General features: G+C 41.7%; 1 protein-coding gene across 1 annotated transcript in view; it reads right to left on the bottom strand.

Annotated features, from left to right (window-relative positions):
- The window catches only part of LOC109197864 (NACHT, LRR and PYD domains-containing protein 1b allele 2-like), a 48,451-nt gene that overhangs the window by 17,042 nt on the left and 6,846 nt on the right, over positions 1-24,563 (bottom strand). The window contains exons 4-7 of the mRNA XM_019353621.2: positions 24,030-24,286; positions 22,991-23,119; positions 22,744-22,900; positions 22,621-22,656 (exon numbers count right to left, since the gene is read on the bottom strand). Of these exons, the coding sequence (XP_019209166.1) occupies positions 22,621-22,656; positions 22,744-22,900; positions 22,991-23,119; positions 24,030-24,286 (579 nt within the window). The remainder of the gene's footprint in view (positions 1-22,620; positions 22,657-22,743; positions 22,901-22,990; positions 23,120-24,029; positions 24,287-24,563) is intronic.

Below are 24,563 nucleotides of genomic sequence, written 5' to 3' on the forward strand. Positions count from 1 at the left end.
TGCTAATAAGTAACCTTATGAACAACATTTGTGACAAATTAAAAGGGGAATTGCTTACGAGAGAATTGCCTGCTTCTCTTGATGATGTGATACATAACAGCAGATGTATGTGGGCATCACAGCCCTGCCACATACACTCCAAGTTACTGCCCTCAGTGCCCAGCACCTTCTTGATATCACCCATATTACAGAGCCTGTAGCTTTAACACTCTGGCAATCACTCTGAAACCTTACAGTTATTTGTCTTTAAAGCACCCCTCACACCATTGGTTTTGGGGTTTCCCTGGTTGCAGCCACATAACCCCATACTGGACTGGAAAAAAGCGTGCATTCTGGGGTGGGGGGAAGAGTGCCATATGACCTGTTTGAAAGCCACCACCCCATTTGTTACTTAACTCAATCCCTCTCCATCATCTGATCCTCCTGACCTTTCCTCCGTCCCATCAGTCTATCACAATTTAGAGGAAGTGTTTAGAAAAGACAGAGCTACTCCCGGGCGCGCCACTACCCACCAGTCGATTATATAGCATCTCACAACCAGAGCGAGAAGCCATGGAAAAGTATATAAATGAGTCTCTCGCTGCAGGAATAATCCGCCCCTCCTCATCCCCTGTAGCTGCGGGATTTTATTTATTTTTTTGTTGAGAAAAAAGACAAGAGCCTATGGCCCTGTATTGACCATCACGGTCTCAACAACATTAGTGTTAAAATTAAATATCCATTGCCACTGTTGACATCAACCTTCGAACTACTTCAACGGGCCACGATTTTCACCAAGCTGGATCTGTGGAACACATAACACCTGTTGAGAATCAGGGAAGGGGATGAGTGGAAGACGGCCTTTAATACTCATTTGAGTCATTTTGAGTATTTGGTTATGGCGTTTGGTCTGACCAATGCTCCAGCTGTTTTTCATCGCTTTAGTTAATGACGTGGTCCGGGATTTAATAAACAACTTGTTGGTTCACTTCTGCAGAACAGAATTATGATGTGGGGGACTGAGAACTCCTGGCCATCAAGCTCGCCTTAGAGGAGTGGCGTCACTGGCTGGAGGGAGCAACCCAACCCTTCGTGTTTTGGATAATATCTTGTCAGCGAAACGGCTTAATGCCCGATAAGCCAGGTGAGCCCTGTTTTTTACTCGATTTCAGTTCACTATCACCTACAGGCCTGGATCTCACAACATCAAACCTGATGCTCTCTCTCGTCAATTCACTGCCTCCGAGGATGTTGCCCATGACGCTCCCATTCTCCCACCCACATGTAGTATCAGAACCCTGCACTGGGAAATAGAATCCGCTATAAAGGAGGCCCAACGAACAGAACCAGACCCTGGAACTGACCCTCCTGGATTGCTCTTTGTTCCCTCCTCTGTTCGCTCACAGGTACTGCATTGGGCTCACACTGCCAAGTTCACCTGCCACCCAGAGGTCCACCACACCATCTCATTCATCCAACCCTTTGCCTGGTGGCCTACTCTTGCCAAGGATGTCCGTGAATACATCACTGCCTGTCCAGTCTGCGTGCAGAACAAGAACGTTAATCAACCTACCTTGGGTCTATTCCAACCTCTGCCTACGCCAAGCAGTCTCTGGATCCCTTGGATCGAATATGCGCATAACAGCCTCACCACCTCAGCCACAGGAATATCCCCTTTTGAGGCATCCTTGGGCTTCCAACCGCGCGTGCCCTGGTGAGCATTTTGTGCCCTCTGTTCAACAGCATCTCAAGAGGGGTTGGCGGGCTTGGAGAGCCACACGAGCTGCTAGGCACGTTTGAAACTGACTCTCTGGTTAACCCGGTTTCGGTCAACCTTAAGCTACCGCGGAAAAAGTCCATTCATAATGTTTTCCACGTGTCTCATGTGAATCCCTGTCTTTCTAGTCCTTTGTGCCCTCCCTTCAGACCCCCGCCAGATGCCCGGTTCATTGAGAACCATCCGGCATTCACCTTCTCTCGGATCATCGATGTCAGGCGCCAGGGGTGCAGCTTGCAATATCTGGTTGACAGGGAACGCTACGGGCTTGAGGAACGCTCATGGATCCGGTGGCGCTACTGGACAAGAACATGTTGCACGAGTTCCATGAGGCACACCCCGAGAAGCCTTGAGGTCGCCGGGAGGCTCCCGTTGTGGGGAGGTTACTGTCACGGCCCAGAGGATCAGCATGTCACTGATCAGTAGTTTTGCCTCTCACTCTCTCTTTATCTCTCGTCAGGGAGAGAAATGATCACCCTAGCATCATCACTGCATGTTCATGCTAGGGTGACCATATTTTGATTTCCAAAAAAGATGACACTTGGCTCACTCATGAAGAACTTGCTTAAAGAAACAAATTTAACATATTTAAACAATACCTTCTCTGTGCGGTTAATGAATTGTGAAATAAAATGTGTCATACAGGCTTTTACAAGTCAACAAGTGCAAAATAATAACTTAAGAACTAGGGATGCAACGATACCAATTTTTTCAAACCGATCCGATACCGATACTTGGATCTGAGTACTTGCCGATACCGAGTACAAAAACCGATACTTCTACCACACACAAGTTAAACTTAACCAGTAGCAAAGAAACGACCCCAGACAACTCTTTAACCCAAACGAAACGTTTACTGAACGTAAGGGCAGAGACAAATACTGTACAACACATCCCTTTTTTAAACTCAGATGATATTCCAATTCCTTAACCAAATGAAATACACTGTATAAATGAAATAATTCCCTTTCAAATTATATTAAACAACCCAACTTATATTATCACCTTTTGGTAAGTGACTCACTAATATACACTCCAAAACACGTTATATAAATCCACTAAACATACAATATTCACACATGGGCCCCACACACACTCACATTCACACTTGTTGCAGGCCTGTTTGCTGCTCACGCCGGACGATGGAGAAAAATCCTCTTCTCCCCAGTAAGAGCACAAAAGTCTGACTTACAGTTCCGTTGCTCGGTAGGTCGCCGTTCACCAGTCCCACACTAAATCCACTCCCTGCGGACCCGATGCTGTCTCTGCTACAGCGCGTTAGCCAGTCACTGTCCAGCTCTCCGACAGTCCTGCCTCCGTGGCGCAACCAAGCAGTCCGGGCTAGCCTTTAGCCTCGGCGGTCATGGCTGGAAACACAGTTTTCCACGGACGGTGGTGCGACCGTTGAAACAAAAAGTCACTTCACCCACACTCTGTTGCGAAGCTCTCACACGGTTAGCTTTCTAGTCACACACTCTTTTGTGCTAGTTAACCTCAGTAAAACTAGCCGAGTCTCTCACTTTGGTTCAGCTAACCTCGTGCATCTCTCCATGCCGTTCTCTTCTGTGAACTGTGAACACCTTATGTGGCGTTCAAGTCCATGGGAATTATGAGTATCCACTCCCAAATTCCCATCCGGGCTACATTAGTATCGGTTCATGGTATCGGTTGACTTTTATGAGTACGAGTACGCACACATTTTACAGTATCGGCCCCGATACCCGATACCAGTATCGGGATCGGTGCATCCCTATTAAGAACCTCTGGAATTAAATAATGGTACAGAAATAATGCCTCACCCGCATAAGAAAAATTACCAGTACTGGGTCGGTACCAGGGCTGGACTGGGACAAATATTGGCCCTGGCATTTTGACTAGAGACCGGGCCACCAGGTATTATAGGAAAAGCCTTTGAATGAAAACAAACGCCGGTTTGACAATGATGTAACCGTCTTGTTGGGATATGTATGATTTCTATACATTTTACAGCAGATGAAAACATTGGTTTTAAGATTCAGATAATTATTTATTAAAAGCGAGACATTTTAAATGAGAATAAGAAAGAAAATTATTTCTTTGTGCCCCCCTTTCCCTGTTAATGCCCTACCTGGCCCCCCTGGCAACACTTTGCTAGACCCGCCCCTGCACAGTTACCAGCTGTCACCTACTTAGAAAAGGATCCTGGTGTTATTTGTCTCTCAGAAACAGTTCATAACTTCCCTTCAACTCATCCATGTCATCTAAAAGGTAAACCTGTTTCTCCATCACCTGTTCAGCTCTGATGATTCAGTAAGAACATCTTGTTTCATCTTCATGTTTCCCTCTCACCAGACAACCAAACTGATATCATGACCAGCAGCTTTACAGCTGTGGCTCCAGCAAACATCAGCTGATACTAGAAAGTAATATTAAATAAATTCTAACAACAGCTTATCAAGCTTAAAAGTGCTGCTGTTGTTTAGTGCTGCTGGTTTCCTCTTTCTGGCGCAAAGTGGGCGATAAACAAACAAGAGAGAAAAGACGATCAGCTGATCATTGATCAGTTTCATGATTGATGGAGCGACAGGAGAGGGAGGGGAGAGAATGAGAGAAGAAGAGGCAGCTGTGCAGCTCCAGCTTTGTGTCTTTTTTCATTCTAGCTGAAGTACACAAACTGTGTTCCTTTTCAGCTCAATATGAAACGTGTAATATTTTCTCTGAATACGGGACGATTCCATTTTTTACAGGACGGTTGGTAACTCTACTAACTAACCTTATGAATATAATAAAGTTCACTATCAGTAACGTCACAGCACCCACCCAGCTGTATAGAAACTCCGTCATGCTAGCTAGTACGCAGTACGACTTATTGTAACTGACTGTAAAAAGCTAGCACAATTTCTTTTGCAGTTTGTCTGAAAAGATGCACTTGCGCTTTGGGATATTTTAAACATCATTAGGTGCATTGCTGCGAGCTGTCTGTCCCGTCTGCGAGCGCAGAACAAGTGCTCACAAAGCAGCAGTTCGGGGATAACGTCACACACATGGGTCCTCTGTCGGACTAGAGGAAAACCCGGAAATTTTTATCAATCTCGAAAATCCCCGAGGACGCCTCGGACGGAACGTGAATAGTGGAAATGTACGGGGAAAAGAGGACCATTAGTCAGCCTAGTTCATGCCCTCCGCCCACAACCCTCTGAACAGGAAACACCTGGGCCTCATTAGTGCAGCTGGCATTTAAGCCAGAGAGTGACTTCTGCTCATCGCTGGATCTTGTGTGTGCCTCGCGTCAGTGCCGCCTAGTCCTGAGCAACTTTACCCTCGCATCTCAGCACATTCATTCTAACTTGTGTTTTCTTCTGCATATAGATCCCCTGGACCCAACCTTATGTTTCCTGAGTAGGATTCCTGTTTTGTGAGTGTATGGAGAGAGACTGATCTCGAGTGGAGGGTGTCTGAAGAGGAGCGAGTGTTTTTTCCCCTACCTGGATTCCCCGGACCCTTTTCCCTGTCACCGTTTTGTGTATAGCACTTCCCCTGCACTACTTGTATATACACTTGGTGTTACTGTAATAAAAACCCACTGTGTGCTTCTAAGCCTCTGAGTCCTGCATGTGAATCCTCAACCGAACCGTGACACACCAAGCAAGCCTGACTACCACAATAGCATGCAGCAACCCCAAACACACCTCTAGGCTGTGTAAGGGCTATTTGGTTAATAATGAGAGTGATGGAGTGCTGCACCAAATGGCCTGGCCTCCACATTCCCCTTACCTAAACACAATCAAGATGATTTGGGATGGGATGGACCACAGAGTGAAGATAAAAAGGCCAACAAGTGCTCAGCATCTCTGGGAACTACCTCATGAAGCTATGTGCAAAGCAGTAATCAAAGGGTGGCTATTTTGAAGAACTTAAAATATAACAATTTTTTTGAGTTATTTCACACTTTTTTGTTTACTACATAATACCATATGATTTCATTCGTTGTTGCACAATTCCTGATTGACAATGCCTGATTTTTGGTATTTAACGTTTTATAAATCTATATATTTAGCTTTTTTGTGATTGTATGGAGGAGTGCAATGGGTCTATGCGGTGTAACCCCTCGGTCCAAAGCAGGTTTCTCCCAAGGGAGACAATAGAAATTCATAGTTTTGATGCCTTTAATGAGAATCTACATTTTAAGTAGCCATGAAAATAAAGAAAGACAATTAAATGAGAAGGTGTGTCCCAACTTTTGGCTCGTAGTCTATATCACTCATGAGGAGAGTTACCACAATTAAAATGATGGTTCTGCTGAAAATCAATTATCTCTTCTTACTCAGTCTTAATAACTCCCCTATTATTTGGTTTAAGTCACTTGACTCAAACATCAAAAAAATTCATGAAAACACAAACCATGACGAATATGTTTCCAAACTCTACAGAAGCCAAAAACACAATGGTTTAGAGCTTCCAAATTTTTTATCAATAGTTCTTAGCTAATAAATTGTTGTACATTTCAAAATGGATCAATTCAAGCTCATCCTGCACTTTGTAGTTTTCCTAGAGTGCTTGTTCTAGATTCAACAAATATTTGACTTACCTTTCATTTGCTCCAATATTAAATATTATAACTTGGTAAAAAGCCTTAGGGTAAACTCTCCCCTGACAGCCTACTAGGAATCTTTGAAAGTAACAAGTTCTTTAATTATCCCATGTAAATTAATCTAAATTTGAGGCAAATGCCTAACATGCCCATGTGTAACAGAACTTTTGTAATTTCTCTATATCTAGGTTGTTTGTCCAACCCAAATTGCTTTCATAAACAAGTTATTGCTAAATAAAAACATAAGTGAGTTTAGCTCCTAAAACCCCACACACCAACACAAATCCCTATCCTGATGAGGACACACATGATCTTTCTCTTAGTATTTAGGTATGAACACAAAGCCAAAAACACAAAGCAAAGATGAAAACCGTCACAGAGAGACTTTAAAGTGATTCTACTATAGAAACATGAACAGGTACAAATGGAGACTGCAGCCCAAGTGCTCATCAGTTTGTTACTGTTGAAGTTCAGCAGCAGATGGCTTCACCGCAAATGATGGCTCACTTTATCACAGTGCTGGGCTGGGGTTAGCATGATGCAGCTGTTTCTGTCCTGGAACCAGTGTTGCCAACTCAATAAGGAAAATCGCTATTGGCTGTCCTAAAAGTCGCTAAATGACGTCATCGCCTGATTTGCATAATTGATCACGCCTATGTCATTGTAACAGACGCTGTAAGAGAGAGAAATAACATCATAAAAGAGACCTAAAGTGAGTAAAAAACAAACGAACACCCTAAACGCATTTAGAATATATTTTTGAACTACAAATTAAATTTCTTTTAGCAATTAATGTTTTTTAATGTCACAATTCCAACCCTCCTCCTTTATCCGGACTGGGGACCGGCAAAAGTGACTCGAAATAGGCACTTGGCGCAGTTACTTTTGTGTGTGTGTGTGTGTGTCTTTTTGAGTAGTTTTAAACCTTGTGACCCACAAAAAATAACGATAATGATAACGGTGTGTTCACACTGAATGCGATAGAGGCGGCCAGAGCGTCAGGTTTACATGTAAAGTCAATGGAAAAAGCGCGATGACACGCGATTGCGGGTCAAGCGAAAATTCGGAAGCAGATTTGCCTCGCGAAAACGCGTGAAACGGGCGTCAGTGTACCGCGTCTGGTGCGTTTGGCTCGCGAATAAAACCACGCGCGTCGGTTTTCGTGTTGCATTTTGTGCATATGCGCGTTTTGCGTCTACCGCTCGAGTTGGAAAAATCTGAACTCCAGCGTCAAATTGCGCCGCGATAACCAGTCAGGAGCCTGGTGACGTGGCTGTGACCTAGGTCAAAGGGGCAGATCCAGCCAAAGCCCTTTATGCTTTATTCAATATGGAGGAAAGGCTCATCAACGCCGTAGCAAACCAGCCAGAGCTGTAGGACACCAGCTGCTTTCTGTACGGAGACAGAAATATAAAGGACCGCGCTTGGAGGAAGATATGTGAAGAGATCAGGCAACCTGGTAAGTTCATTCATTTCTCTTTTGAAAGTTTTCACTGACCCGAGGAAGCCGCACAAAAGCTAGCATTTTCCCGCTATTTTCCCACTGATGTACAAATACCGTTCTGCTTTTATGCATGCTGTCATATAGGAATACATTTTGGTTATTAATAAACAGCACACAGTGGTCCCGCTCATCCGTCACTGCCTCGCTTTTTCGCTGATTTTTTTTTTTTTTTTGCACAGTACAGCATTGCATTCTGCAGCCTGATTGACAAATCTCCTCCGTGTCGTGTCTCCTGCGCTTGTCAAATTTATCATGTTTTGATAACCATCACGTCCAATAGATAAAACAGCACAAAAACACCCATAACTATGACCCTCAGAGTTCTGACTGGGTTGTATAGGATCAAATATTTATTTTACGGTCATAAAAAAATGAGAGGCTATAAAGTGCATGGCGAGGGGCTAGTTATTCTGACAACCCCTGCTGCAATAAATGAGGGACCACTGTATATACTTTCTCTATGATTATTGTATTCAACCTGTTAACATTTAATATTGTCTTGATAGAACCAACTGATTCTGCAGCAGAGCATCCCCTGTTGCTTCTCCTGGCTCCCCAGTCCCTGGTCCCTCGGCTCCTGCTGCTGCACCCACAGGTATGTACAGCAAGCACTGATAACTTTTTACTCGGTGGGATTCCCTTGTGATCACCTTTACTAAATATCTACAACCAATCTGATTATATCCTGTTTTTTTTTTTCAATGTTGAAAATCAAAATCTAGTAGCAGCCTTCTCATTTCTTTGTGTTTTGTGCTGTTTTACAGGCCCACAGAGGAGGACCGCTCCGAGGCAGATGAGGGACGGGTCCCAGGAAGGTCCATCGGCGGTGGAGCTGGCCATCCTGGTGTCGCCAGTCTCCAATGGAGCATGTCCTCCTCAGCCTTGTTCCTGCTCTGGAGAGCAGCTGGGTCCTTTTTATTCCTGTCTCTCTGTAAATACTTATATTTTATATATTTATGTTTAATGTTTTTCTGTTTGAAAATTTTAATATTATTTCAAATAAATTTTTATAATGGCTAATGTCTCAGTTCTACTACACAGCAAATGTTGGCACACGACTTGACACATGTAGAATTTATTTCATATTATACTAATGACAAAATATACTAATACAGTGGGATGCAAAAGTTTGGGCAACCTTGTTAATAGCCATTATTTTCCTGTATAAATTGTTGGTTGTCACAATAAAAAATGTCAGTTAAATATATCATACAGGAGACACACACAGTGATATTTGAGAAGTGAAAAGAAGTTTACTGGATTTACAAAAAGTGTGCAATAATTGTTTAAACAAAATCAAGCAGGTGCATAAATTTGGGCACCACAAAAAAAGAAATGGAATAAATATTTAGTGTATATCAATGTGTGTGTCTATGTGATATATGGGGTGCCTTTGTCTGGATGTGCTTCCCATCCAGAGCTCCACAGCAGAGAAGGAAGTTCCAGCGCTCCTGGAATCCCTCTGTGATGGACCGCCAGTCTCCAGGTGAAGGCACAGCCATGAAGTCGTCCACTAGACAGTCCCAGATGGCCGTCGCTACCTGGGGGGTGATCTGGCACACTGTGGACACACCGACTCTGAAACTGAACGCGATGGTCCTGAAGGAGTCCCCGGTGGCAAGGAACCTGGACAAAATTGTTCAAAATTAGTATTATGTGTACTGCAGTTACAAAATACATTATTCAAATTCCAAAATACTTTTGTGATGTCAGATTTAAATTACAAAACATAAATCTTACATAAAACATTATGTAATTATAAGGATAATTACATAACATATAATAGATATAATATAAAACAGTCAGTTGTGTTTTGTTTTAACTTTAACATATCATAATTTGATTGGTAGCAACTTTTACCCCTACAGTGAGCCAATCACTCATAATTCATAGACATGTCAATCAGGTAGGAATGAAGTAAGACATTAATAGAAATAAAGAGTTGTATGTTGACATGTAGCCCTTTCCTTGCTTAAATCATTGTTAATATTTTTGAAAAATTAACCTGTGATAAGACAGCTTATCAAGATAGAATATGCTAGATAGAACCATATAACTAAAGATGAACCAAACTGTTCACAATTTTATCTAACTCTCAGTTTTAAGAAAGGCTGGTGACCCCTGTTATAGAGTCTGACAGCTGCAAGGATTATATACAAATATTCAACTATACCAGAATTAAAGCAGGTCTAAATAAAAAAAAGGAGTGAGTATCACTACAAAGATTACCAACAGTGGTCCTCATACCACAGTTTGATATCAGCAAACACTGAGAGCATACACTGATAGACACCACAGCCATGCTATCATTGCAAACACTGATAACAGCATAAATCGAATTAAATCGGGAATTGATGAGAATTGTCGAGTATCACTAGAAATATTATAAACAGTCGTCTCCGTACCACAGTTTGCTATCAGTAAACACTGATGGCATTCACTGTTAGCATACCACATCCATGTTAGCAGCGTATAAACAATAGTTTAGCATATATTAGCACAGGTATCAATAAAGGACTACCGTATTAAACTCTTACTTACCGCAGGCACATGGACAGGCGCTCTGCAGGTGGGATTGAGCGCCTGTAGTTGGTGTCTAGGCGGGCGATTCTGGGATCGATGCGGGACAGCAGGTCCTCAAACTGGGCGAATGAAAGACGGTGATATCGCTGAAATCGGCCGTCATCCAGGCGCAGCTCCTGGAGCAAGTGGTGAAACTCACCAAACTCTTCACGCCTCTGGAGGACCTGATGTACCCAGGTATAGCGAGGACGTCCTTAACGCCGCTGCTCTGCTCTCCACAGTAAATAGAGAAGGAAGACTCTCTTCAAACGCTAGCTCGACAGCTGCCGTCTAGCAAAGATACCGACTGGCACAACTTCCTCCCACATTTCCCATTCACGCGCGTCAAAATATGCAATTTTGAGGCGTGATTGATTTTTGTTGCACACGCGTTGAGGTGCGAATGTGCACGCGTCAAATTAGGGGCGTTTGGGGCGTTTTCGCTCGCGTCTATCACGTTCGGTGTGAACACACCATAAGAAAAATAAACAGGGCAAATATGGGATGTCTGTTAAATAAAGTTTTTAGATGGATTTTCTACCTTTCAACTTGTCTGTTAAATGACTTGCAGAGACCTGAAAGTTGCCTCAGAGCAATCTGCCTCATAAATCTAATTTCATTTTGTTGCCAGTGTGAGGTTATTATCACGTGCTAAATCAAGTTTCTAATGCTCTATGGAGCATTAGAAACTTGTGGCTGTGGAGTGAAGGAAAGCTAAAGGCTTCCAAAAATATCTTTCCTCTGAAGTGTTGTTTTTAAAAAAGCTGTACTTTGGGTTAAAGTAGTTCAAGTAGAAGGTTTTTAAAGGGTTCATGCTCTTCAATGAATTGTGACGACAGGCTATCAGAACTTTCTAGATAAAAAAAATGTGAAAAATGTTTCCTGTGATACGCAGACTAAAAATGTATGTTGTGCTTTGGGAGATAGTCTGCACGGATATACTCACAGTTTAACGTTAACATAGCTATTGGTTTTTGTATTATTTTTAATACAGAGATACACATGTTAATGTGATCTCTGGTCTCCCACTCAGAAACACAGGTCTCCAAGTGTCCAGCATTCAGACGGCTACCTGAGGACACTCTTCGTGTGAGAGAAAATCTGCTCACACGGATATGTAGAGCCAAATACTGTCAATCTGCAATGTTCTGAAGACAGTTAAACTTGTCAGGTAGTGATGTCCAGCAGGTGAAAATGCAAGCTCCATGAACGCGCACAGTTATGGATTCCAGCTGCGTTCGTAGTTCTGCAAACTTTGACCCCCACAGGGTCGAGCTTTTCAGTTCAATCAGGTGCATTTCGATGTCCTCTGTGTCCAGTCAGTTAATGCGAGACAAATCCAGCTGCTCATTAAAGCTTTCTGGTTTGATCAGAAAAGAAAACATCGGTCCATACACTTGAATGTCCCAAAAAACACATTGTGAATTCTGTCTCGAGTCTACGGATGTATCCGTGTATTTCCGCTGTGCTGATGCTGTGGAGCGGACAGCTTCTGAAGCATTTGAAGTGTCGGAATGTGGAAATTTCATAATCGCTTGAAAAAACTGCCAGCTAGCAACGTCCCTCTCACCGGGAGGCTAAGTTATTTTTAGCCAATTACAAGTTGAATCTGGTAGTTGAGATACCGTCATTAAGAAGTGGCACAACTAATGTGTCTATGCAAGCTAATTTGCGATGTGTACCGCTGGCTCGTCCATTTATTTTTTAATTCACCTTCTCAGATTAATTCACTGCGTGTCATGCCCAGGGCTGGACTGGGACAAAAAATTGGCCAGGGCATTTTGACTAAAGACCGTAAAGTTTGTAAAGTTTGTGGTCACATGACCGGAATTTGGTTGAGGGCACAACCATGGCATTGTGGAGCTAGCATGGATACATGGCTACAGATGCATCTACAGCCTAAACGTTAATGTTATTCTGCATGTGGTCCAAGAGGCGCACACGGTATGGTTTCATGTATATTGTTTGTATAATGTTGCATACGTGCAATTACACTGATAATAAGAGGACATTTTAGTGATATCCATTATTTTGCATTTTTTCTGTTCTGCTTGCACAAGACTGTTTATGGACACTGATATGAGAGACTGATAACCTCAAAACATTTGTGTTGTAAACTTTGTGTTTCGTCAGTTTTCACGGTGTCTGTAGACAATAAGAGTGAGAGAGAAATAAATTTCCGAAGACATCAGTATGATGCGTGGCCATTCTTTGTTGGACCCCTGTAGTTACACACTAAAATGTCCTCTTATCACCAGTGTAGAACAAGTATGCAACATTATACAAACAATGTGCATGCCAAAAGTCTACTCTGTGGCTCTATAAAACAATATAAACAGAAATTAAGCATTAAGAATATATATTTATTTCGTAACAAGATCTACACAATAGAGCGAATGACTGTAAATCTGCAATTAAAAGTGGAGAGTTTCCATCATAGGCGTAACTGTGTCACATTGTACTTGAGTGATAGAAGGATATTGGTTATTACCATTAACGATACTGTAATAGAACAGTAAGAAAATGCTATGCTTTTACAGGGTTGATATGGTATTGTCATGAATTACTCTTTTGGTATTTGTTTTTGAATTGATCTTTTTTTCCTTTTCTTTATTTTTTATAATTTTAAACTGAGAATTCCTATGTCTCCTATGTCAGTGAATATTGTCTTCCTGTGTTAAAAATAAAACAAGAACTAAATAAAAGGTTTAAAAAAAAAAAAAAAAAATTAGGGCTGGGTATCGTCACTGGTTTCTAGAGTTGATACGATTCAACCAGGTCCTGATTTGATTCGATCAACTATTTCGATTCGATTTGAATCAGGGAAATTTTGCCTCAAATTTTGCCTCTGGCTTTTTATAGCAGATAAGCTTAAAAATATTCTGCAGTAGAACAAAAACTGAAGAAAACAATGAATCAACATAAACATTACCTGATGCTACTGAAGTAAAGCAGAGCAAAGTTACAGAAGTTTTATTAGAGACAGAGCCAAGCATTTTGAAATTTTGGTATAATTTTAAAAAGTTTACATTTCTTTGATATTGAACAGCAGAAATGAGGCTTTCTTTTCGGAAGTGATTTAAAAAACAAAAAACCCCAAAAACAAAACAGTGGCCAACAGCACTGAACACAACAGTAGACTGGTGGGTAATAAGCAAGCGAATAATGCAGAAAATTTAGATTTTTTGGGTGGGGAAACTGTTCTTGAAGTACACTGAGAGGGGGAGAGAGCTTTGCAGGAAGTGTGATTTATATCATGGTGGAAGCAAAATAGAAAAGTAAGATCAAATTCATGACGATGTTTATGTGAAGCGAAATGTGAAGCTTAGTTCGGATCTTCTTTTGCTGCTGGTTCATGAAATTTGGTTGGAGAGTGATGAAACCCAAAGCTTCAGAATGTAGCGCAAAAAAAGATGTAAACACAAAGCACGGCCCCGACGCTGTGAGCTTTCAGTCCCAACGGCATTACCGCGTACATGTCGTCCGATGAGAAAGCCGATATTCTCACTGATTCTGATGCAATGGGTCAGCGCTTTGTGTTTACATCTTTGTGCAGAATCTGTGTACCTGCTCTCATTTGCCGTTTTAGTTGTTTGGTGGTTGTTGTAGTTTTGTGAGGTTTAACCTGAGATTTTGGCATTTCTGGCAAAATACATTTATATTTAAAAATTGATTCAGTTGATGTTTTTCACCGTTACCTAAATGCAGAGTAATGTAATTTGATATTTTGTCCGAGTTTGCTGAAGGTTAAACCAATTGCTCCCCTTTTTTATTTCTCTTCTTTTCTTCTTCCGAATTCTACCCTGCTGATGCAACTCTTTATATAGCGATTTATTGTTACGTGCTAAGGTTCTTCATATATGAGGGCTGGTCGCTACTTTGCTATGAACTGAAAGGGAGCAGACATAAGTTCAATGTTATCAGACCTCACTCCACGGATGTCACCGACGTTAACTATCGAGGGATTCGGGGGACGGAAGGAGGTGTCGCTGTTGCCGCACAACAACCAACACATAAACTATGCCATAGTCATTTTGTGTAAACTCATAGCTGTAGAGAGGAATAACAACGACGCTCAGTACTTGTTCCCTTATGCATTAGTGCTGAGTTTGCATGGTTACCTTTGTTTACGTGCATTATCCGTTTACCTAATGTAAAACATATGGCTAATTTAACAGTGATATCTCTAAATGTTAAAGGGCTGAATTCGGCCTTTAAATGTGCCAGCATCCTTGATTACCTACATAGGCAGAAAGTGGATATAGCGCTGCTGCAGGAGACCCACCTCAGATCAGTGGATGTGAGGAAAATGCAAAATAAATACTATAAAGCTATTGTAGCTTCAAGTGATGGTTCTAAAACTAAAGGGGTTATGATATTGATGAAGCGTAATACTAATATACAAGTTGTGAAAATTATATCTAGCTTATCGGGGAGGTGGGCGTGTTGGTGCACTATACTACAAGGGGAAATAATTGCATTTATATCGGTATATGGGCCAACCACTCATGAAGTAAATTTCTTTCCATTGCTGACTAAAGAATTGTTGAGTTTGAATGATTACGCTCTGATAATCGGAGCTGACATGAATACCTTTTTGGAGCGACACATGAATAGGTGTCATCATACCTTATCAGCAACTCAAGCGATGTCATCTGAGGTCTTAGGTGCCTTTATCAATGCCTTGAATTTGAACGACGTTTGGAGAGTACTGAACCCAACTGCTAAGGATTTTATGTTTTAATCTGCACTCCATAAAATGTCTTCAAGAATAGACTATATATTCAGTTCTGCTAAGCTGGTCCAGTGTGTTCAATCAGTTAATATCCTCCCAAGAAGTCTATCGGACCACAATCCAGTAATTGGTCGGTTTAATTTTTTCCCTGCTCGATGCAAACCAAACAGATGGCGATTTAATGTCACGTTTTTGCAGAACAAAGAATTTATCAATCAATTAAGACCCAAACTGGAGGAATTTATCGGGATTAATGCTGGTAGCGTCCCTAATCCTATGTACATTTGGGCTGCCATCAAGGATTTCTTGAGAAACAATTCTATTTGGTTTTCCTCATATTGCAAAAAACAAAGAGAAGGTGACATAAAATGCCTAGAATTAGAATACTGACTATTAGAAAATGAGCTTAATCTCAGATACTCTGAAGGGAAGGATCTTGAATTGAAACTTAAACAATCTGAATTTAAAAACCTGTTTAAACAGAGAGTAGAATATCTAATGCATATAACTAAACAGAAATGTTACTCAGAAGGTAGTAAACCAAACAGACTTCTAGCTATGAAAATTAAACAGCAAGAACATAATATAAACATCCCTGCTGTTTTTGGAGCACATAGGAAATTACTGCCCTCACCCCCAGAAATCGCTGATACCTTCAGAATTTATTTTTCCCAGTTATATTCATCTGAATGCTCACCATCTGAGGAAGAACTGGGAGATTTCTTTGATTCCATTCACCTACCTTTCCTTTCTCCAGAAGACATAAAAACTCTAGATTCTCCCATCCCCATGCAAGAGCTACATGACGCCCTCAAATTTACTAATAAAGGTCACTCACCAGGTATTGACGGTATACCCTCTGAGTTACATTTGGCATTTTGTGATTTATTAGGGCCACTATGGTTAGAGGCAGTGAACTATGCTATCGATAAGGATGCATTTTTAAAAATCCTTAATATAGCTATAATAACAGTCCTGCCAAAGCCTGGTAAGGATCCTCTGGAGTGCAGTAACTATCGACCTATTTACTTGATAAATGCAGACATCAATTATATGCTAAGGTATTAGCTGTATGCCTGAGGAAGTGTTGGGTAAGCTGATTCACAGTGATCAAACTGGCTTCATGAAAGGCAGGTTAGCCTCTGACAACATCAGGCGGCTCCTCCATATTACTGATGAATCTAGTAGGTCCTGATCTCTGATTGGTCTTTTCTTTATGGACGCCCAGAATGCGTTTGACAGAGTGGAGTGGAGGTTTTTATGGAAAGTACTAGAAAAATTTAACGTCGGCCCAAAATTGATTAAGATGATAAAAGTTTTATACACCGAGCCATCAGCCAGTGTCTGTATTGGTGGAATTCCCTCGCCTACATTTAGCATATTTCGTGGGACAAGGCAGGAACGTCCACTCTCCCCACTCCTATTTAACCTTTTTCTAGAACCCTTAGCACTGTCAATACGTCAAAAACAACACCTTTGTCCCCGTCTCTATAGGGTGTACAAAACACCATATTTCATTGTATGCTGACGATGCCTTGGTATACATGACGGATATCCAGTTGACCTTACCCACACTATTGAATATAATAGATACTTTTGGTAAGCTGTCAGGTTTTAAGATTAACCTCAGGAAATCTGAGTGTGCCATCTATAGCCTCTATTTTTAAAAACAACTATTGTGATATTCTAAAAAAGATAGAAAAGGACGTTAATAGATGGACGCCCCTGCACGTGTCAGTGCCAGCTCGGATCACTGTAGTTAAAATGAATGTATTACCAAGAATTAATTTTATAAGTTCAATGCTTCCTTTAGCCCCCCCAGTCGACTACTGGAAAAAAAGTGGACTCCCTGCTCAAGTCATTCCTATGGAATAACAGGCGTTCACGTATAAAGTGGGATATATTACAAAAATCCAGACCAGAAGGAGGATGGGCAGTCCCAAACTTCAAACTATATCATTTGGCGTTCATGTTGAAACATATCAGGCAATGGTTGGATCCCGATGCAATGGCCTCATGGTTGGACATCGAAAAACACCTTGTAACCCCGATCAGACTACAAGACTTTCTTTTCTCTGGGATATCACTTAAACAGTGCTTGTTGCGATGGGGGCCCATAATTTCGTATTTATTGAAATCATTCAGACAGGCGGAAAAGTTCTTAGGTGGAGTGACAAAGTGGCACAAGCACACCCCTTTATGGCAAAATTATCACTTGCTAACTGAGTCCAAAACCTTCGCTAAAGGCCCATGGGCTCAAAGCCCTATCCAGGTGTTAGAGGATTTAAATAGTTCAAATTCAATGCGCAGTTTCCAGGAGCTGGTTACTTGTTATAGAGTCCCACAGCAGTCCCTATTTCATTATTTTAGATTACGCTTGGTACTCAAATGGCATAATATTCAGTGGAGAGACATTTTAAAATTACACCCAGTTGTAGAGCTGGTGCAAAACTCACCTAAGAGACTAGTTTCATTTATCTACATGAATCTATTAAAGCAGCTAAGATCGCAGGAACTTTCCATTAAAGAATGGCAAAAAGATCTGGCGGACCAACAGGATAAGATAGCCTGGAACACAATCTGGGCCAAATCCAAATTACCATCAGGGTGTACACCTCACCCCTGGCGTCGTTGCCCACCTCTCAATTTTAAATACACGTAGACATTGAGGGCTAGCAGGAGGGGCTATGCGCTTACCTGCTGCTCTGGCAGGTAGCTCCATGTCCTCCTGGGTTTTAAATGCACCTTAGAACACACATACATCAACACTACATATGAGCGGGTGGAGGGAGGTTTGGAGTCTTCACACACCCCCGTTCTCTGCGGCCTGCTGGAGCTGGGGGGCTGGGAGGAGGAGTTGGCCGTCCGACTGGGGTCTGGAATGTGGGGCCTCCCTGCTGCTACGGAGTCAGGGCGGTCTGCTTCTCCCCACCGCAGGGAAAAGGGTAACACCACCTTGGTCTGGGTGCAGTTTCCCCCTCCAGGGGCAAGGGTACCCAGACCCGGTTCTTAGAGTACGCTTGGGGAGAGTGATTGTGTGTACAGCGTCTCTTTATGTCTGTCTCCACGTTGGTTGAGTGTGGAATAATTGCTTATGAGAGCATGAGGGTGGGAATGGATGTTTGTATCTGTGTGTGCCTGTATGTCTGTGTCTATATGTCAGGTTGGGTATCAGACGCCACCTCTCTGGGGACATCTCAGGCCCTCCAAGGTTTGGAGGCCTATCTCCCCCACCACTTCCCCTGCCGGTGGCGGACGCCCTCAGACATCGGTGCGTTGGTGGTTCTGTGTGTCCGGGGGTGGGCGCCCAGGTACACACCGGCTCACTCCTTGGCGGCTGCTTATTGGGGCCTGGAGCCTGGGGCTCGCTCGGGCCACTTCGGAGGCGGGGTGCCCTCGGCCTCTCGGCCCGGAGCTCGGTCACTCAGGCACAGCTGGCTGCCGGCGGAGCTCACGGGCACGTCACTGCAACCCCCCTGACTTCTGCTCCGCGGCTGCTGAGTCACCCCTCATCTGGGACTCTCCTCAGCTCTTTCTGGGACAGTGACGCGGCTGCCCCTCTGTTGGTCTTCCTTGGTCTCTTGTGTTCTGGGGGCCTCTGGATGTCTGGAGTTTTGATCTCCTCCATACCTGCGTCATGCCCTGGAGGACGGGGCAGTGGCCCCCCCACACCATCTAGCAGATCATTACATGAAGGAACCTTTTAAAAAAAAAAAAAAACCAAGCGCGTCCATGCTCACAGGTGTACACACAGGTGATCACACACAAACTACACCCTTTTTGGCTCTTACCTCAAAGCACACTGTGCGCTGTCGATCTTACGTGCTGCACAATAATGTTTAATATTTAGTATTTACTGTCATATTCCCATAGATCATTGTGATGATGTTTATTACTCTCGTTTTCTTCTGCTTGCTTTCTTCTTTCTTTCTCAACAGGTGATCCAGGTGATCGATATATGTATTTTTTGTCTGCTTATTCTGTTGGTTTTTGGTTTTTTGCCCTTTTTCCCCGTCCCTCTTCCCCACTGTTTTTCTTTACCTCTTTCTTTCTCCCCTTTCCTTCCCCCAGTCAAGTCTGTCCCGTATTCAGCAAGTGAAAATAAAATAAACAATAAAAGGTGAATCAAATGGACCATTACGGCAAGGCTGGGATGGTCCATTTGGTAAAGTAAATCCGTTGGGCATCTTTCTTCGCCTTTAGACAATAATTCTGATGGCAAAAGAGCCAAACGGGACAGGTTAAAAAAAAAAAAAAAGAATGGCAAAAAGATCTGGCGGACCAACAGGAGAAGATAGCCTGGAACACAATCTGGGCCAATGTCGCCAGTTCATCAAAGAATCCCGGCCACCAATTTATCCATTATATGTCATCGAACCTACTTAACTCCTCAGAAGAGATTCCAGATAAAAATAACCTCTCATCCTTACTGCACATTCTGCTCGACTGCTACTGTTGGAACCTTAATGCACTCTCTATGGGACTGTCCTGATGCGTTTTTATTCTGGGGCAAGGTAATAAAGCTATTGTCATCTCTGACAAATATCAGTCTTCCTGTTGACCCACTGCTACATCTTCTGCTTGATGATTCTAGGCTTCCAATGACAATGAAAGCACGCAAATTGTGACTGGCAGGCATGACTGCGGCCAAAAAACTAGTGGTTCAGAGGTGGCTACCACCACATAATCTCTCGGTGAAACACTGGTTACATGTCTTTTTAGATATCTTGTACTTAGAACTATCCTCAGCTAGGGTCAACCATGCAAACCCCTCAACAGTCCAAAACTGGCTAAAGGGAATTAGAGAGACCAAAAGGTTGCTCAGAAATGTGCAAAAGGGAGTTAATACATGTTATTCTCTTTTTGTTTTAAATCACTGATCTATTGTACCTTTCTCCTTGTTTATTAGGTTAACCAGACCTTCCCAAAGTGTGGGGCACGCCCCTAGGGGGGCGCAGAGCCATTGCGGGGGGGGGGGGGGGGGGGGCGCGGTATGAAAAGGAAAAAACAAAACCAAAAAAATCAATGCTTGGACACTGCTAGCACTGGCCGCCTCCACAAACGCAAATCAGGAGATGAAGCATCGCTGAATATGTTTCCAAACCAACTTCATTCTTAGCCAAAGACAGGAAAATATGCTGAAGCATATCTTCCCTTTGGTTTCACCTGCACAAGTGCCAAGGTAGGTCTCCCCTGTATAATTAGTTTTCCCTGCATCAGGAGCACGCGCTGGGCTCTCCAAATCATGGACAAACAGAATCCCACATTCTTGATTTTTAGTTCACAAACACTTCTTGTAATGACACTCCTGACATTTTGGAGATGTTAGCTCTTTGTACAGTAAAGTTACAGCGGGATACAAATGATATCAGGCTGATCCTGCCACGATTTGTTCCCCCGGTTCAAAGCACGGACAAACAGTATCCCACAGCTGCATTTTTCTTGTAAAACAAAGGGGGGCCCAGCAAAAAAAGTTTGGGAACCACTGGGTTAACCTGTAGTGTCATCCGGTCTTTAAGTAATGACATGACGAATCCTGATTCCGGGCCTAAACTAGTCTGTGTTTAATATGGCTTTATGTTTTGTACTTTCTTCTTCTTTAATCTCAAAAAGCTCCTAAAAACAGTCAGTGATCACTGTTGGCCTCTCTCGGCTTTTATTACTGCTAATCATTTTAAAGCTCAGTTTTTAAAACCTTACGATGTAACTACAGCCCAGTCCATGCAGCAGTATGTGAATGTCCAACCTCGTATTGTGGATGGATTGTCTCAGTTGTTCTCCTGGCTGAAGTTTGGTCCGTTTACAGCATCCTGCCATACAGTTACATTTGTTCTTGACCACCGAGACTCCTCACGTTAACTTTTATAGAGTGGAAAAAAAAATTAGCGTGTTTATATTATGCTAACATAGCTGTGTCGCTAGCGGTCACGTAGCACATCGTTATATACCAGCTAGCCAAACTTCAGTAACCCTTCAAACGTCACTGCTGTGTAGTTTCCTGTCTTCATTTATGTCGGAAGTGATAGCAGAGCTGTACATTTGAATTTGTTTCTAAAATCCCTCAGTCAGGACATGGTATATGGTATTTAGATGGAAGCTAGCAAGCTAACTTCCTGCTAATTTCTAACTCCGTTAAATGTCATAAATTCCGTTTACATGGAAGCCTGATTGTTAAACTCAATTGTTACACCTGGTAGAGCAGAACGCTGATCCTTTTATTACAGATGAAAGACTTAAGACAGTTTTTCAACTCTTAGGCTACGTTCACACTGCAGGCGAAAGCGCATCAAATCCGATTTTTTCACCCCTATGCGACCCGTATCCGATCTTGGTATGACCGTGTGAACGGCACAAATCCGATATTTTCAAATCCGATCTGGGTCACTTTCGTATGTGGTACTGAATCCGATACGTATCCGATGTTTTAGAAAGCGACTGCTGTGTGAACGGTCAAGTCGCATTAAATCCGTCTTTTACGTCACTGACACAAGACAGACGCCAATTATCAGCGCCGGAGAAGCACCCGATAGGACATCGCGAATGATTTCCTACCATCCGGTGAAACTGTTGGGAAGACAACGTTGGAGAAATGTGAACATTTTATTTTTACTGTATTTTCTGCAGATTCTGACAGAAATCTGCAACTATCCTTTGAAGCACCGCTCCTCTAAAACAGCAAAAAGGATCATTATTAGGTCATCTACATTATTATGTAAATAACAAAATAACTTAAAGCAAAAAATCTGGAAACATAAAGTCCGAAGTCTTTATATTAAGGGCCATCAGTCAAACAATATTGTTTGCTCTGGGTCTAAGCAGAGCGAGTTGTGTGTGACATCTTCTTTTGCGCATGCGGGCCGCTTTGAGCGTTCACACTGGAGAGCATTTGATGTCGCATTTTATGTGTAGTGTGAACAAGCAGACAAAAAAAATCGGATTTGATCAAAAAATCGGAATTGAGCATTAAGACCTGCAGTGTGAACGTAGCCTTAGTGCCACAGTGATCGTTTGATTTATGGACCTGCAGCGGAGTTAAGCCCAGACACGGCTAGTGACGTCAGACTCAAAGACCGGATTGGAATGTCATGGTTATGCTGCAAATGTGATATGTGTTGGTAGGGAGGGTGGGTATGGGGAGGGGGAGAAAGGGGACTTAAGGTCTGGGGTAATGTTCTCGGGAAACCCAATATATTATATGTTTGTGGTGTTTTGTATAAGACAGTTTCCCTTTGTTCTAAAAGCAAATAAATATTGCATTATAAAAAAAATTGATTCAGGATTTTAATGAATCGATATTGGTTTATTAAAGCAAGAATCGATTTTAATCGATAAATCGATTATTGAAACCCACCCCTACTGTGAATGTGTAATTATCCACCTTTGGTTGTAATTAAACGCAGAACCTGGTAAGGACCAGACAACTGTTTTATAATGTCCTGATAGGTAAAACCTGTATTTAAAAAAGTGGGTACTGCATAAAGCAAACCACTTACCCTCTTCCTGGTGACTGCTTTGGTTTTGATAGTCATCTGAAATAAAATGGTGATCATATTGGTCAAATGGTGGCTATTGAGAGTTCGTTTAGATAGTTTAGAGAGTGACTGTTAACCACTAACCTGTTCCAATAGTGCATGTCCAGCTGGTGGCCTTTTCTTTCCTTTTCTTTTTTTCACATTCAAGTTTTAGTGTCAAGTTCCTGAAGTCACTTGTGTAATTTCTAATGACCACCTCAAAGAAATTATTGTTGCTCCACTCTAATGTGAGTTGTCGTTTCTGCAGCGACAAAATTTTGAAGAATTTGAAGATTTCGTGCGTTTCTATGTTATGGTGCAATGAAAATAAGTCGTATAACATAATCCATACATCTGGGCAGATTTCTGCTGTGTCTGAGTCCGTTGACAGGTAGAAATTACTGTCCAGCTGTAAAGGCTTTGTAGGACTTGGCTTTCTGATTTTTCTAAATCCATCAGATTTCTCTTCTTTCTCTACTCCCTGAAAGAAAGAAATCAGATCATTGCTGACATATAAGAAATGGTTAAAATATTTGGAAAACGTGTATACTGAGATGAAAAAAAAAAGAAAGATTTGACTAATGGTAGACAATCAATGTAACTGAATAGTTAAATGCCCTGTAAGCAAGGAAGGAAGAAAATGCTTTCATTAAAAATTGTGCAATAAAATATTAATTAGTAAATTCATTTACCAATTAATATTCATTTTCTTTTACTTTGACATGAGTAAAAGTTATGCATTATTTGTAAATTTAATGGAAAATAAAGAATTATAAATACATAACTGTGAATAATGAAACCATTAATAAATACTTCAAATAAAAAAAAGGATCATACAAAAAAGTCTAAATAAAAATGTAATTTCAAAAACTATTATCAAATTCCAAATTAAACAGATTTTTAAAATCTTTTCAAAAATGTAATTTAAAAAAGGAAACAATACATGCATTAAGCTAATGGCTGTTTGTGGCTAAAGCTCTGAGCACATGTACTGTATATGAAGAATGTGAAGGGAGTGAAATGGAGAACTGCACCTCAGAGTGTGTACCTGTGGACTTAGCTTAACCACATTTTGCAACTCACTAACATGGCTAAACTAGCATCACAGCATGTAGCCCCTCTCTTTCAAACTCATGATAGCTTGCAAAAATCTTATGTCTCAGCAATACGAGGTAGCTAATGTTCATTGCTCTTCACAAATAAAGTTCAATTTGAGCCCTTGGATAAAAGTCTGTGCATAAAAATGGCTATAACTTTCAAATTTTCCTAATTATCAAATAATTATAGCCAAAACTCTTCATTCGTTGCCATGTAACAATATACTGCCTTGTTGATATTTTTGCCCCATTTCTTTTTCTGTAACATTTCTGCAACATGTGACATCATATTACCTGTTGTAATGAAGGATCACATGGGACCAGGTAAACATGCAGCGTGAGGCCAGTTCTTACTCTCATGTATATTAACACATCTGCAAAAATCTTTACAGAGATGCCCAGTTTCTTTAGGAACATGGCTCCTCTTGGAGAGAAGTTTGGATTCTTTAACTTCACATGGGATGATGTCACTTCAGACACTTGCTCCAAAAATTCTCCACAACTGTCCACATGCAGAACTCTAAATAAGTCTGACAATGCAGCATTTTTACCTGCAAAATACAAACATTCATGCATATAAATATCTCCATATCCATAATAGGAAATAAAATCTGGCCAAATTTGTTAACCCTAAGTGCTGTAAGGGTTAACAAATTTGATGCTGTAACTAAGTTTAAGAATATAATCCACCCATATAATCCAATATTCTTCAATGCCCTGTATAAACACAGAGCAGAGCAGCTACCTGAACGCTACTCCAACAGAGGTCGATTATCTTGTTAATAATTTTACCTCCTCTCTACATATGACACCAGATACTGTAGAGGA

This window comes from Oreochromis niloticus, linkage group LG3 (genome assembly GCF_001858045.2).
Source record: "Oreochromis niloticus isolate F11D_XX linkage group LG3, O_niloticus_UMD_NMBU, whole genome shotgun sequence".
NCBI lineage: Eukaryota > Metazoa > Chordata > Actinopteri > Cichliformes > Cichlidae > Oreochromis > Oreochromis niloticus.